General features: G+C 33.4%; 2 protein-coding genes across 2 annotated transcripts in view; both read right to left on the bottom strand.

Annotated features, from left to right (window-relative positions):
• Positions 1-1,842: 1,842 nt before the first annotated feature.
• Positions 1,843-12,405, bottom strand: LOC136797076 (uncharacterized). Its single transcript, XM_067052588.1, has 4 exons — positions 12,326-12,405; positions 6,895-6,999; positions 3,387-3,600; positions 1,843-2,162 (listed from the first exon to the last, which is right to left on the bottom strand). Exons 1-4 carry the CDS (start codon positions 12,352-12,354, stop codon positions 1,965-1,967), a joined length of 546 nt encoding a protein of 181 aa, XP_066908689.1. The 5' UTR covers positions 12,355-12,405; the 3' UTR covers positions 1,843-1,964.
• Positions 12,406-14,759: 2,354 nt separating this feature from the next.
• LOC136797077 (ATP-binding cassette sub-family G member 1-like) overlaps positions 14,760-15,575 on the bottom strand; it is a gene marked incomplete at its 5' end in the record, with an annotated part of 39,861 nt that continues 39,045 nt past the window's right edge. Inside the window, 1 exon segment of the mRNA XM_067052590.1 lies at positions 14,760-14,998. Within this exon segment, the coding sequence (XP_066908691.1) occupies positions 14,760-14,998 (239 nt within the window).

Consider the following 15,575-nt stretch of genomic DNA (forward strand, 5'->3'; position numbering starts at 1 on the left):
TGTGACACAGCTATTTTTTGAAATATCACCAGCAAACAATTACATTTATTAGTTTAATCTTCAAGTACAAACAAATTATTCACTTGACATAAAAGAGGAGAAAATAATTGTTAGAATTTTATCCAACATTTGAGAACATTAAACAAGGCCTTGAGTATTCAGTATGGCTAATTCAGGCTACAACGTAAAAGAGATCTTTGCACATCAAAACGAGATACTATAACATTAATGATGCGTTATTAGGCGAGACTGTGATTTCACCGTTTTGATGTAAATGGAGCGTCAATAATTATCTATGACAACCTTGAATTTAGGAAATTCAGTATAAATATCAGTTCCAAAGGAATTTCTGTACTGACTGAAATAAGATTTTTGAATTTACAAGTACAATATACATATATAATCTTCAGATTGTATCTAAACTAAAATTAGCTGATCTGAGTTGACCAATGCGTAGGGAGTGAATGCGGGAATTTGTAGTGTGTCTCATACCAGTATTCGATATTGTGAGTTAGAATAAATTCTTTTCTTATGATAGCGCACTGTAAGAGAACTATGGTGATCCCATTATTAGAAAACAAAACCACAATACACTAGTTTAACATGTGTACTGAACAACTAAGTAGGGATTAGGGATCTGGGGTGCCAGCTCCTTTTACTTAATGTGGTCAAAAGTAGTTTAGGTTGGTTTAGTAGTGGTTGCCTCTAAGAATAACTGGAAAATTTTAGAATTTTTTGTCTAGCGACCTAATTTGAATTTAACAAAATTTAATAAAACAATAATGATGATATAAATAAAATAAGAAAAAAATACACCTATGTAAGCATGTATGAATATTTATTATTTACAGGTATATGGAGGAAATGGGCATATAATTGCTGTTTTAATGTTGTTAGCTTTACGAATGGTCATGGGTAAGTAATTCCTAAATGAGGTAGTTCAACAGTAAACGATTTGTTGAAGGAAATGGTAATATCGGAAGAGATGTGCAAAGGTGACCCGTTACTGTTCTTTGTATCTCTAGTATCACGTATCGATTTATTTTAACTTTTCTGATTTCTGACGTATCACGATCCTTTCGTGTATTTATTGAGATGCAAAAAATGAGAATGCTATCGTTTTTAATTTCGCGTGTCAATTTATCGTAAGTTTTTAGTTTTCTAACGATCTAGAGTCCCTCTCCCTTTTAGAGGTATTTAAGATAGCACATCGCGTTTCGATTTATTTTATTTTCTTGGATTTTTGCCATATTAAGGTCCTTTCAAATGCTTGAAGAGATGCACAAAATGAAAATACTATAGATTATAAGATCGCGTATAGATTTATTTCAACTTTTCTGATTTCTGACATATTATGGATCCCTAATATGTTTTGGAGATGCAGGAAATGAAAATGTTTTCGATTTTAAGATGTATCGATTTATTTAATCTTTTCTGATTTCTAACATATTAGAGGCCTACAAGTTCTGTTGGAGTCTAATTAATTGCACAACCAGTTCGTTCCAAAGCGTAATCTTGTATCATCTATCTTTTATATAATGATTTCACTGTTGTAAAATATCTTTGTCGTTAATAGATGACCGTGAGAGTGGCGGTCATAAGTCTCGGTACCTTTGATTGAAATTTTGTTGTTTAAGTAAGTTACTTTTTCCTTCTAGTATAACCATGGATTTATTATATCTTATATACATTATACAATAAACTAGACCAACTATTTATACTACTATAGACACAAAATATATGATAATGAATTTCTAAATACTGCTACGGTTAGTATCTATTTTTACATAATAATTTTCTTTTATTTATTAAAAACAATAATATAAAATGAATAATAACAAGTTAAAAGAATAAAACCATATTTTTAAAACCTAAAATTACCCTATTTATTCACAAAGGAAAAAAATCCAAATAAAAACGGTAACACAGTATGAACTTGTCTTGATTCAAGACACGAATTATCCTCAACTAGTGGGGCTGTCAGTTTTTAGCGAAATACTTTCATTTGTAAAAGTTTCTTCGATCACATAATCCTTTCTAAAAACTTTTGTTTTTGCAACGTTGCCCGTGAAGAGCTCATAGTCAATGAGGCAGGTCTGAGCAGATGTACTAGTGGAATACGCTATACTAGGAAATGTGCTTGTCTCAGTGGATTTTTCATCCTAAAAAAAATATATGACTGCTATAGAATATTTTCATAATTAAAAATAAATACTAAAACATTTAAAAGAAACGTAAATTTGATTACATTTTATAATACAAAAGCTGTAGAAATTTCATATTATTATATAGTAAAGAAAAAGTGAAGGATGCATTTACTGACTCAACAGTAGCCAAGAAATTAATGACCTAATATCTTCTTTAATATTCTATACTTTTCATTATGTCCCGTATTTACGTTTCGCACCCCTTTCTACTCCGTCTCCAGAATTATATTCTCTAAATTAACAATTTGTTTTTATAATGGCCTTTTCTGAAATGCCGAGGGAGGAGGGGTTCCCCTACAGATAACTAACCTATTCTAACTAGAGTGATAGGGTTAAGTTTTCATTCCGTTGGACTGCTATGGAATAAAATTCAGTCCCCACAGGCTGGAATCGAACAGGACCTGAAGATGTCGCCTCAACTCCTTCATCTACAAAAGGCCTACTTATTTCAACTATTCATTTATTTTACAATTATTAATTATCCGTTTCTCTTTTGGAATGCCGAAAGTCTAAATAGTCACAACGATGGTTTTTAAAATATTATCCTTCGGTTGGGCATCGAATGTTTCAGGTTTTTTCCTTTTATTTAAAAAACTAATTATCCATCTACATTAGTCCGGGTGCTCAATTAGGTCTCTAGTGGAGGTGCGGAATCGAATGGGTCGGCGATTGAGAATCAGTAGGGATAGTAAGAACATGTAACAGTATGAATTATAAAACAAGAGACATTTGTTGTTTCACAGATTTCGTTGAGAAAAAAAAAATTTACTTGTCTTTTGTAGGTGGCTGAGACCCTTAATTGTTAATCTATGTTAATTCATCTGGTTATTAAGATGCAAAGATGGATTTACATTTCGGACGTCTCCTAGGCCTAAATGTTTTTCCCACGCCCTCTTCCTAACATCTCAGGAGGAAGCAGATTTCATTGAAATCAGTGTTCCCACGTATCTACTCATAAGCCATATCCTCCTTGCTATTCTACATTCTTAACCATTCTCTTCATAATTTTTTTTCTCTTCTTCATCATATTCTCGAAACTCCAATTTCTGCACTACGGAAGATTTTATTAATTTGACGATATGGCCCTCATGTGATGACCGATTAGATGATTAGATTTTAGTATAAATTACTTTATAATAAAAAAAAATTAAAATTGATATCCATTAACGGTACTGATACCTTCAAAGCAGTGGCATGATCGACTATCGTTGAAAGAATTTCATGCGAATCAGTTTTAGGTACCATGGAACTGATGCTGGGTGCGTAGATGGATAAAGTAGTTTCTAAGCAATCTCTTGTTCCAGTACTGATAGACGTTGTCACGCTTTCGGGAGATAACGATTCCTTCAGGTTGTAGGCTATAAACCTGTATTTAACTTCTCCCGAGTCTTTCCTAGAGTCATACAAAACAATATTAATTAAAAATACAAACAGATTTTCTGAATTCATGAATCATTTCGGGAAGTTGGAATTATTTGAGCAATATGATGATGGTTATGAAGGGATAAAGGGGGGATAAAAATACAGTGACGATTTATTGAGTAAGGGATGCAAACGGTTCTTTCCATTTTGTAGGCATCAAGTCCATGAACACAGAAAGAGAAAAAAAAATAACTGCTTATTTCACCCCAATATTTAATTACTTTCGCTATGATGTACACAGGTAAGAGTTAAATTGATGACTTTGCCATCCATAAAAAGAGGGAATAAAGAATGATGGATGTTCCAGAAGTTAAATTTTTTTTTATAGTACTTTCAAATAAAAAAAAAATTTCTATTAGAATATGGTTAAATTTTCCTAGATTATACAAGCGATAATCATTTAATAAGCACGCTCCCTGGACGTTATTCTACAAAAAAATAAAATGAATGAATGAAAGAATGAAATGAATGAAAATCCACATCTCAGGAACTGTTAGACGTACAGGTGCCTCTAGAATTAGTTAATAATTGAAAAAAAAATTTTTTTTCTGTGTTATAAGGCATTAAAGTTTATCAGAGATTATGTACTTCTAATAATTTTTTGAGGGGCTCTAAGCAATGGTCATACGAAATATAAAACCAATAATAAATTTAGAAATACTAATTATAAAAACTATTCAAAAAGGCCTGTCTATTGAAAATTATCAAAATAAAAATTCTAAATTTTCTTAATCATATTTTGTCTCGTGCAGGTTTTATAAGCTATCCGAGATCAATGTCTAAACTGTTGCAGGCAGTGCAGTGTTGCAAAATCATAATCTAGCTGACCAACAGTTAAAAGTGAAATTTTAAACATTAGAATCAAAATATGTGTAAACACTAGTTGAAGAGAGATTAAGAGAGGGACAATTATTCATACTAGAACAATGTCTCACCGCCTTTGGACATTTCAGAACATACCTTCGATGTTTATAGAGTCTGAGCAAATTTTTTTACTTCATTCTATGAGTCATTACTTGTTCTGGCTGATGTTATTAAAGATTTTAATTTAAAAAAAAAGTTGAAACATTTGTTTTCCTAATTTATATAAAATTGAGACTTTGGAAGTTCTCGGCGCTTCTCATTTACCGTGTCACTGGCATTAAAAGGCAGTAGCGGACGAGTGGGGGGCGCTGAGTGGCGGTCTCTGGGCCACTGCCGTTTTAACCTTCGGTTAGGATGGGTAATACTAGAAAGGGATTGTGCTAGGAGATTATGATAAAGAATGAGTTTCTCATGGAATGTGGTGAATTTGGATTTAATAAGTTCTGAGACAAATGGGATATTTATATATGTCCGATCACGGATTGATCAGCATGCTGTGTAATGTGGCAACCCGATGTATTTGGGCAGCATGAGTGAATAAATTTCTTTCTCTTCTCTCCTCATTATTATTATTGGTAATTATGATTAATGGTTATTAAGTATTATTGGTTAGATAGTGAGGAGTATTGACTATTTTCCGAACAACCAAAGTTTGAATTCAAATCCAAAGATTGAAAGGATTTCATGTTTGAGTTTTTAGCTGTCCCCCCATAAGTGCAGATTGGTTTTACCATTGTCTTGGAAGTAGTAGTTTGATAGCTTGAAGTTAGTGGATGGGATGGGATTATTCCGGGTGTGGAGAGAATGTATTAGAAATATGTTTGGCGAATTCTTCTGCTTTGTCTTGGTAAGACGCTGCCCAGGAGCTATCATCTCACCGGAGGGGATGGTAAACATCTTGGTATTTTAGAATTTGTATAGTGATATTCCAGAGCGAATAGTCACAGGTAAAAAGAGAGGATAGATAAGAATAAAGGATTAGGAACGGAAGGTGGCTGATTCTCGTTTTAATTGCCTGCAGTAGTAGTTATTGAAGCGATAGGTTGGGTGTCTGGTATGTTGCTTTAGTAACCTGATACGGAGTTCGATGATTAAATTTTACTACAATATGTATATATATTATTTACTTCAGAAAATTCTAATATTTGGGTCTATCTAGAAATATGCAAATAAAGTCGGTTTTATTCCTCCTCAAATGCACTAATTCAAGATTAGTTCGCAAATTTTCCAAAGATATTCAGAAAACTGATTAAAACAACCAAAGATGTAGTCGTATTAGAACTAAGAAAAATATTGAGCGTAAACATACTGTCTGAATTCCGTTACAAAACTTAATCAGTAGAACGAAACATTCGTTCAATTTCCCTGACACTCAATTGCATAACGTTGGATTTTCTAGCGTTCCGATTTGCTGAAGGGAACAGCCCCCATAAGTTCCTCATTGCTTCTCCACACTTTTTCTTCCTCATTATATAACTTATTCAAACATAATTAATTTCAAGACACAAAAAACAACAGAATTGGTTAAACAAGCCTCATAATTTTCATAATATCTCTTCTTTTATAGACAGTATCTTAAATAGTTAATAAATATTAGTAAGATTTTTATAGTGGAAATAAGGAAGTAGTTCGAATTGTAATTTACAACCGATCATAATACTTACTTTATATTTTCAAGAGGTTCAAAAAGATAGACCGTGTCTTCTATTAATAACCATTTAAAAATAAAACTCCAGTTATACTTCTACTTCCACGAATGGTACATTTTTCAGAGGACTAGAAGTTCGCTTTTAGTATGTTTTTATCTTATTTAGGCGCAAAACATTTTGTGCAACTTAACATCATCTTTTTTCGTATTTCATCGCAGCTTTTGCTCATTATGTTACGAGTCTAGCTGTACGCTTCGATGGCAATATTTCTCTTTAAAAATAAGAGAGAGGCTATCCAATGTCCTGAATAATGTACCATATCTCTTTCGATTTTTATTAATATTTATTATTTTGCATTAACTGGTATACTATATGAAAACAGTTGTTTAAAAAAAAATATTATAACTTTACAACATATGGTATATAACATATGTTTCCAAAAAAGTTTGAGTTTCAATTAATTTTTTTAAAATAACATTCCTCATACTTACATGTTACCATATTTTCACTAAAACTGTCAATTTATGTGCTGGATATTTTAAATTTATAACTAACCATTTCGTCTACATCTCTGTCTTTAATAGGTAAGAGTATTAAAGATTCAATGTGATTTTCATTATTTTACCTTGAATTAAAAAACCGCACTGTAATGGAACCCTAAATAAAACTTTTTCTTATTAAAACAATTTATCTTAATTTTCACTCCTACTTTACTTATCAAATAATTAGTTTGAATAAGTCAAATACATTACTTTTCCACTAGGTTTCCTTCAAATGAAGCAATGTTATCTAGATCAAGGATACTGCATATGGTCTTTTCAGTATCTCCACTTATAGCGGGTTCGATTTGATGTTTCCTGCAATTAAAATTAATTGTAATTACTACAATGTCATATCTTATGATCAAATTATAACGGTACCTGTTAATGTAAAAATAGTAAGTATTTACTAATACATAAGAGATACAGATATAGGCTCCTGCCCCACAATTCGCAAAAAAAAAATTCCATAGAAATGGTTTCTATCTTTTGGATACATTTCAAATAGAAATTTATGAATTTTATGAATGAATAATTACTATATTGTTAATGAATTAAATAACGTTCACTTAATAGCATCACAGTTAGGTACATTTGTATTTGTATTATCAGAAAATAATCTTTAGGGAAAGCGCTAAAAAAATGATAAAAATAAATAAATAAAATTAAAACCTTATTAAAAAGCTATATATTTAATCTGTACCTAAGGCCGATGAAGAGAGGAATTCTACTTTATTTTACGTTTTACTTGGAATCTTGAGAAAATCTACGGGCTTCCACGGGACTGCGTCATTCTTTTGTGTTTCCATTGAGGAGAAATGAATTTCGGATTATAAAATAATTACTTATTTAATTGTTAGACATATATTGTTTCCTTTAGTATAAAAATATGCTTAATATAGAATATAAAGTTACACAAACAATAAAAATTGTCTCCATTTTAAAGGAAGGCGGCGCCAGTACTATAATGATCCACTTCGTATTGATTAATGTAGAAATATGATTGTAAGTCTTCGAGTATCAAATATCAAATCATGATTTTTATGTTTTTTTTTTAAAGTAATACTGTAGGTCAAATAATCGGTTCTCAAGAAATGTCTTCTGATCTACGCAACACTTCGCCATTAATTTCCATTAATTGCCTCTTCTCATTCCTCCACGTCAAATAGTCCACTCACCACTCTTTTGTCTTTTCGTTCAGAGCTTTATGTGTTTATTTCAGAATCCTTTAATTGTTATTGAAGAGGAAATTACTCAGATTTTTTTCTAAATAATAAAATTGCTTTATTATAGTTAGACTCTAATTTATTTTTTTAAATAAAGTCAATAAAGCAACAAACATAAGTTTTATTTCCATAATTTCCAAAGTTATTTTGATTCAATAAATTTTCTGAATTCTTATTTTCTTCATAAATAGTTTATGAAAATGTTATTCTACAGTTTCTTTAATGAATGAGGAGGACAATCCTTCTTGAAATATAGTTTGATATTGTTCCAAACCACTTTTCTCAGTCATGTTTTCAGATTAAGAAAGAGATATTATTATCTGTTATGACCAACTAATCAATGTTTTTCTAATAAAAACCTAGAAATGCCACCGGTGGACTTCATCCTTGGACTATAAATATAAGGAACACGAAATATCCAGACGCTAGAGTTTGAAGATCATCTAATCATCTAATGATTCCTTCGAACCAAGAATCGATATTTCCTTGCAAAACTTCTGTATTGTTAATTTCAATTATATTCTAGTAAGGGAATTTCATTCATTCGGAGAAAATTCCGTATTCTACTTTTCGATGAAAATACACGCTTTGATGTCCTCTGATTCCAAATAACCAGTTTTTGCAAAATGATTTTTTTTTTTTTGCGGGTAGGTGGAAATCCATCTCACCGTGCCAGCGACCATACCACAAACCAACATCGGGTATTAGCCTACGAGTCCTCCTCCCGGAATCTGCAACCTCCCAATGCTGTTGCCACTGATCGATGATTATTTTCCGCTCATCTCCTCTGGAAACGTGAGACCGTCATCTATAGTGCCTACTTCTTTCTTCAACAAGGAGTTCCTGTGGAGCATTCCGATTATCACGCACACTGCCTCGTAGGAAACAGTCCGAAAAGCACTTGCCGTCAAGGAAACTCTGCGATAAACGGAAACCATCTGTCTCCTGTATGATTTGGTAACCATCGGATCTTTCCAAATTGGAGTTGCATATAACATAATTGAGGAGAGAACTGTAGCAAGAAGTCTTCTGCGACTTTGCCTAGGACCTCCAACATTTAACATAAGTGACATTAAGCATGATACTTTAGCAGATTGGACGCTGATAAATTCCGTGTGAACATTAAAGCGGAGACGTGCATCGATAGCGGCTCCTGGGTATTTTAAACAAGACTAGCAGCGAATTTCGTGCCTACCCACCGTGATAGAGATGGACTCAGTTAGCTTCCTGCCAGTTACTAGGAGAACCTCGGTCTTGTGATCTACACGTTGTAGGCCTAGCGAAGACAGCCAAACTTGGATCCTTCTTAACAAAATCCATATTGAGCCCTCAAGAAGCCATTTACTCCCTCCGTGAACTCTTTAGCCTGAGGAGTTTCTCAAATGCCTTACCCATAGTATCCAAAAACAAATTGGACGATAGTTTGACGGGTCTTCTTGTCTTCTGTTACCCTTTGGAATAAGTACAAGTCGCTGTCACTTCCAAGGTTTCGGAATTGAGCCTTCTCGCATGCAAGAATTGAAGAGATCAATGAAAAGTTCTCCTGAGAGCCATCTTCAGAGCTACATTAGGAATTCCTTCCAACTCTGGTGTACTCCCTTGTTGTAGGTCCGAGGCGATGTCTTCTATCTCTTCCTACGTGATTTGTGGAAAATCCTTTGTATATATATTGTCTATAAATTATATTGTATTCGCCTGTTCTGGGAATAGTGTTCGGACAATATTATCTACATTTGATCTCGTGGGGTGCTGTATCGTGTCTTTGGATAGTTTCTTAATTGCTATTTTGTAAGGCCTATCCCATGGGTCTGCATCCACCTCATTACAGAGTTCTCTCCAGCACCGTCGTTTGCTTTCTTTAATGGCTTGTAGGAGGTTCCTTCTTGCTCTCTTGAACTCTTCTTGTAGAATAAGAAAACTCCGGAAAACGTCTTTCTCACTGGTAACGTCTTCTTGCTTGATAGCAAAACCGGCGATAGTATCTGTCCACCAGTACACAGAGGAATGATGTTCGCCTGCCTTTGATAGCTGCATCACGAGCCCCGGATATAAAAGAGGTCAGTATACACGCATTTTCCCCCGCTGACCCTTTCAATTCAAACTCATCCTCTGGCATTAAATTGAATGAATCGTGTTCCAGTCTTTGATTCTCTACCAACAACTTTTCTTTCTTGTAGGCGTATCCAGTGTAATCAATATGACCATGTGATCACTGTGTGTATAAAATCCACAAACCTTCCAAGTAGCGATCCGTTGCAGGCGACCACTCACAAATCGATGATAGATGATCTTCCTGCTCTAGTGAACGTAGGGTCCGGTGTTCATAAGGACCATATCGTTTGTTTGTGCAAAAGCTTCCAGAGAAATTTCACCACGTCGATTTGATATCCTACTCCCCCATTCCGTTGAAATCACCAGCTATGATAGCTTCGCAAAGTCTTCGATTGTGATGCTGGGATAGGCGTAAAAGCTAAAGAAGTATACATTGTTGATCTTGGCCCATACAAAGCCGGAGTGCGATGCATTATTTACTTCCGAAAGAGCTTGGGAATAACAAGCCCAAATAGCAGCTTTACCACTGACATCGGATATCCACGAGCTGCAATACAGATTTGTATATTGTTCGCAGAGAATAGCGACGATGATGTGCTGTTCCCGTACAGTTAGGTAGAGGAGATCCTGAGCAGCTTCACAATGGTTCAAATTCAACTGGAGTATCCTCATCTACGATGTTGTTTGATTTTCGTCAGTGTTTTCAATACTAAACGGAAAGCTGGACACTTACTTCTTCCGCTGGGGTAGTCAGCATCTCCATTTCCCGCCCATAATGCGCAATAAGGTGTCTGGTCACAATCACTAGCTTTGTCATAGTTCATCACCTGCTTTACTATAGTTCAGCCTGTCAGGTCGAACAGATGGTCCTACCCCAGATAGTCCTACCTCTCAGGTCCTATCCTTTCCAACACAGTTCCGAGTTATGTGTCCATACTTCCAGCAACGGAAACGCTTTGGAACTCTGAGTATTTCACGCAACAGGTCAACAAAACAACCAGGGCCCCGTTTCATAATAAAGTACAAACTAATACTATTAGTCTTGTCGATTTAACTTAATACAATTACAATGACTTGTACAATAGTAACTTGTACTTTAGTACTTTTTAAATCCTGTTATATCACAAATAGCGAATTTGATTGCAATGGCTCTTGAAGATTATTTAAATGGTTCCTAAGTCTCTTAAACGTTATGTGAAATAAGTCAAGGTAACTATAATTGTGGATTATTAACTATAACAAGAGGTGTAGAATTTCGAAACCATCCAATTATTTTATTTATTTTCTTCCATTTTTCATTAAAGACCTTCACACACGAGGTGAGATAAAATTGAAGGGGGAGAGACTCAAACTAGTAACGATTTGTTTATAGTTCGACGCCTAGTCTCTTACGCTTCAATTTTCTCACGCCTCATGTGCATGTGCTGAGGTAAAATGGTCACTGGTGAGGAAAAATTAATCCCATACGATAACCCAAAGGAGAGAGAAGGGTGGGGGCCACCTGGCCATGATTCAACACCGATCTCCAAACCGAATGTTCATGGAAAACTGCTGTATATTTGGTTTGATCAGCTTTCTGTCCTGGGTTATGAGTTACTTAAACCGAGTGAAACCATTACTGGAAATCTCTACCGAACACAATTATTGATATTTGAATACAAGGAAAACGCGCCCATTAATCTTCCAGGCACGACAAAATTATATTCTTACATTATAATAATGCTTGTCTGCAGGTTGCGCGGCCAGTCGATGGTACATGGTCTGTTTGAGTAGCATTTTACTTCAGATGGAGATTTTATGAATATCCTCGAAAGAGGAAGAGTTCTTCCGATGTGGTATCGGAATGCTATCAGAAATATGGGCAATAATTATAAGTAATGTACCGTTCATTCACAATAAATTCTTAATTTTTGATAGAAAATGGCAGAAACTTGTTCAAATCCATATATAGTGTCTTCAGTTAAATCATTGAATAAATATTATTAAATATTCTGGCTCGATACTTTCCTGTTCAATACGTTATTACATGATGAGTTCGATTTTCTTTTATGGATACCAGCTAGGTTAGTAGCATATAAGAATATTTTACCCTAGAACATTCATTATCAAGTACCTAAAAATTATTACTCAAACCATTAATATATTATTAATGTTGGCAGTATAATTGACTAAAACAGTTCATAGTAACACAGTGTAAATATTCAAAGAATAACTTGGCTCCAGGAAAGTACTACAGACATGATAAATACTTGTTGGCCAAATCAATGATATTTATGATATTATCTATTGAAAAGTTGGTAAAATGCTTGCAAAATATTTTAAAAAAAAAGAAAAAAGTGTTTAAAATTTTTTAAAATGGTCATTACATTTCAAATCCAGATTGGTCATTCTGCATATTATACTGGTGTGCTACGTTCGTTGAACCTGTACTCGTCCCGGCATTAACAAATCTGCAAATATAAGTGATCGAAATTATTTAATTGCTTGATTATAACTAACAAAAAAACAAATAAAATTATAGATTAATTTTTATTAATATATTCTTGTTTGAGAGTGGTTTAGTTTATTTAAAAACAAATTTGATCTTTTTTTAAGTTTGCAAATGTAAATGAAAGAAAGAAGAGAAGTGGTTAATACAAGTTTTAAATTTAAGAAAGAGTTATATAGAAGAAGTTATAGATGGGAGAAAGGCAATTAGCCGGCATTTTTAAGAATTTTAAAAGAGAAAATGACAACAAAGTAAAGGTATCCTTAAAAATGACCTGAGGGTCGAAACGTTGAAAGGTTTTGAAAAGAATAAAGTTGAGAAAAAAGGATCAAATTTGTTTTTAAATAAACTAAAATTATAATTATTGATTAATAAATTGCATTTCATAATAACAGAATATGTCCATACATTGTCATATTGTTCTTATGCTTAATATAGATTACAGTAAATACCAGTCTCAAGAAATTTAAAATATTATATATAAAATAAACATGTATTTAAAAATGGGTAACAAAATTTAATTATTAGTACACTCATTTATGAGATTACAAGCAATTTTTTTCTTCCATTATTTTTTCATTACCAGTATCTTTACATTGCAAATCTGAATCTAATCTATTCTTTCTATTTAGATTTTAAATCATCTGACGGTAAAAAAAAATTAAGAAACTCCCTTAAGGTTGGAATTATGGTTTGACAGCCCCTCTCGGTGTTCATTCGACCCCAAACATTGATAGCCCCTCTCGGGGTTCATTCGACCCCAAACATTGATAGCCCCTCTCGGGGTTCATTCGACCCCAAACATTGATAGCCCCTCTCGGGGTTCATTCGACCCCAAACATTGATAGCCCCTCTCGGGGTTCATTCGACCCCAAACATTGATAGACCCTCTCGGGGTTCATTCGACCCCAAACATTGATAGCCCCTCTCGGGGTTCATTCGACCCCAAACATTGATAGCCCCTCTCGGGGTTCATTCCACCCCAAACTTTGACAGCCCCGCTGCGGGTTCATTCGACCCCAAACATTGACAGCCCCACTGGGGGTTCATTCAACCCCAAACATTGATAGCCCCTCTTATGTTTCAGTTGACCCCAAACATTTAAGAGTGACAGTAGGTGTACTGTAAACTATAAAAGTATTTTACAGTAGTAAGGGTGAGAAATCAGGCATCCTATATCCTCTTCCCCTCTCAAGGACTTAAAGTATTGGAACGTATTAATTATTGATAATTATGAGAAATAGTTGACTGTGGATGACGAACGAGGAGAAGATGGTTGGGGGTGCGGTCAATGATAAACACAGATAAGTTGGATTAACCTATTTTATTGTGCCAACGTTTCGGCTAGAGTTTCTAGCCTTCTTCAGGGCTACAAACAGAACAAGATAACAACCACAGTAAGTATAGAAAAATAAAAAAAGAAAGTATAAACAGAATAACAGATTATGTACAATTATTCTGTTTATACTTTCTTTTTTCTTTTTTTATTTTTCTATACTTACTGTGGTTGTTATCTTGTTCTGTTTATAGCCCTGAAGAAGGCTAGAAACTCTAGCCGAAACGTTGGCACAATAAAATAGGTTAATCCAACTTATTTGTGTTTATCATTGACCGCACCCCCAACCATCATCTCCTCGTTATTAATTATTCAATGTACGTCCAACTTTTAAAACATATTCATTATAGAAACACAATCATTTAGTAGATACTGGCAGCATTCAGACAAAAAATATATAGTTTTTCTTTATTTTTTGTTGTGCTAAGTCAGGTTTAATGCATATTATAATTTTATAAAAATTATACAACTGTTTAAATTTTTATGAAAAATAAGGTGAGTGATTAATGTAAGAATTAGGACCCAGTGCTTTACTTTCCAGCACAGGATACAGCATACAAATTAAAAACTGATAATAACTTTTAAAAATACGACCTTGGAATATTGTAGTCCTTGAAACTTGAGAAGTTTTATGGATAATTTTTTTAGTTTTCATACACCTCATTAAAGCCATTTTAAGTTGTTACCTCAGTGAGTTCAAATGAGAATTCAAATGGTTAGAACTTGTCCTCGAAGGGCCCTACTCTACCCCTCATGCGTAGGGATAGAGAGGTCTCGGAGATCCTTAGGTCGAAATTGTAAAATTGTATATAATTTATTTTACTTAGTTTGATTATGTACATTTCATTTATATATTTTTCTACAAATAGAGAGATATATATACATATAGAAATTTCATTTATTTATTGTTATATTTGTATATATATTTAAACAAACTATATCAAATATATTTGTCAAAATATCTAAATTGTACTCTCTAATTGTGACTTAAGATCAATTTAATTATTTCAAGTTTATTATTTATAATTCTAAATGGTATTGCGATATATTTTTTATTATATTTTAATATTCCATAGGTGTTATAATAATAGAAGATATAAATATTACATGCTGACTTGGTTTGATCTAGCTCCTTGCTGAACCAGACTGTCTTCCCGTTCCTTGCTGCTTCGCAGAGTATTTCGACGTTCTTATCGTCCTCCGTTAACTCGATAACTGTAATCAAATAATAATCATAGTTATGAAAATCCATAATGATTTAGCAATATAAAAGTATTTATATATACAAGATGTTCAATATCTTACCCACTAAAATCTTTGAAATTTTATCGAGAAAATTTTGGATTCCGATTAATAAACATTTGACGCTGGAGGAGTAGTGAGATAGCGGATTGGAGTGATCAATTGTAATGCCAACAAATGCCGAAATATTCGATGAACAAGCTTTCTGTTTATTATGAATCGAACGAGACATTATAAAAGATTCTTACTGTTCGGTATCTCATTTTAGTCAAAAATCGGGGTGAAAAAAAGATAGTGAAAGCACCTCAATGTTTGATTACTTTAATGAAAACTATATTTACCAGTCAAAATTGATAAGTCTGCCAAGTATAGGTAGGGGGAATAAAAAATGGCGGATTTTCGAAACATTAAAAAAAAATATTTTTTTATTCAGAGCTCTATGTCTTTAAAACTACCAATAACACTTTAAAACTAAGAGAAGATCATTAAAAGTTAGAGTTAATTTTCTAAAATATGAGCCCTAATAGAGCTATTTAAGTTCAATAGTTTT

This window comes from Halyomorpha halys, unplaced genomic scaffold, assembly GCF_000696795.3.
Source record: "Halyomorpha halys isolate HHAL.00 unplaced genomic scaffold, Hhal_1.1 Scaffold1164.1, whole genome shotgun sequence".
NCBI classification, from domain to species: Eukaryota; Metazoa; Arthropoda; class Insecta; order Hemiptera; family Pentatomidae; genus Halyomorpha; species Halyomorpha halys.

Coding starts and splice junctions, on each gene's coding strand:
- LOC136797076 (XM_067052588.1), bottom strand. CDS start 12,354: ATGCAGAATGACCAATCTGGATTTGAAAT. Junction 7,000..12,325: donor GACCAATCTGGATTTGAAAT/GTAATGACCATT, acceptor TTTTAATTGCAG/GAAACATCAAATCGAACCCG. Junction 2,163..3,386: donor ATCATGCCACTGCTTTGAAG/GTATCAGTACCG, acceptor TATTTTTTTTAG/GATGAAAAATCCACTGAGAC.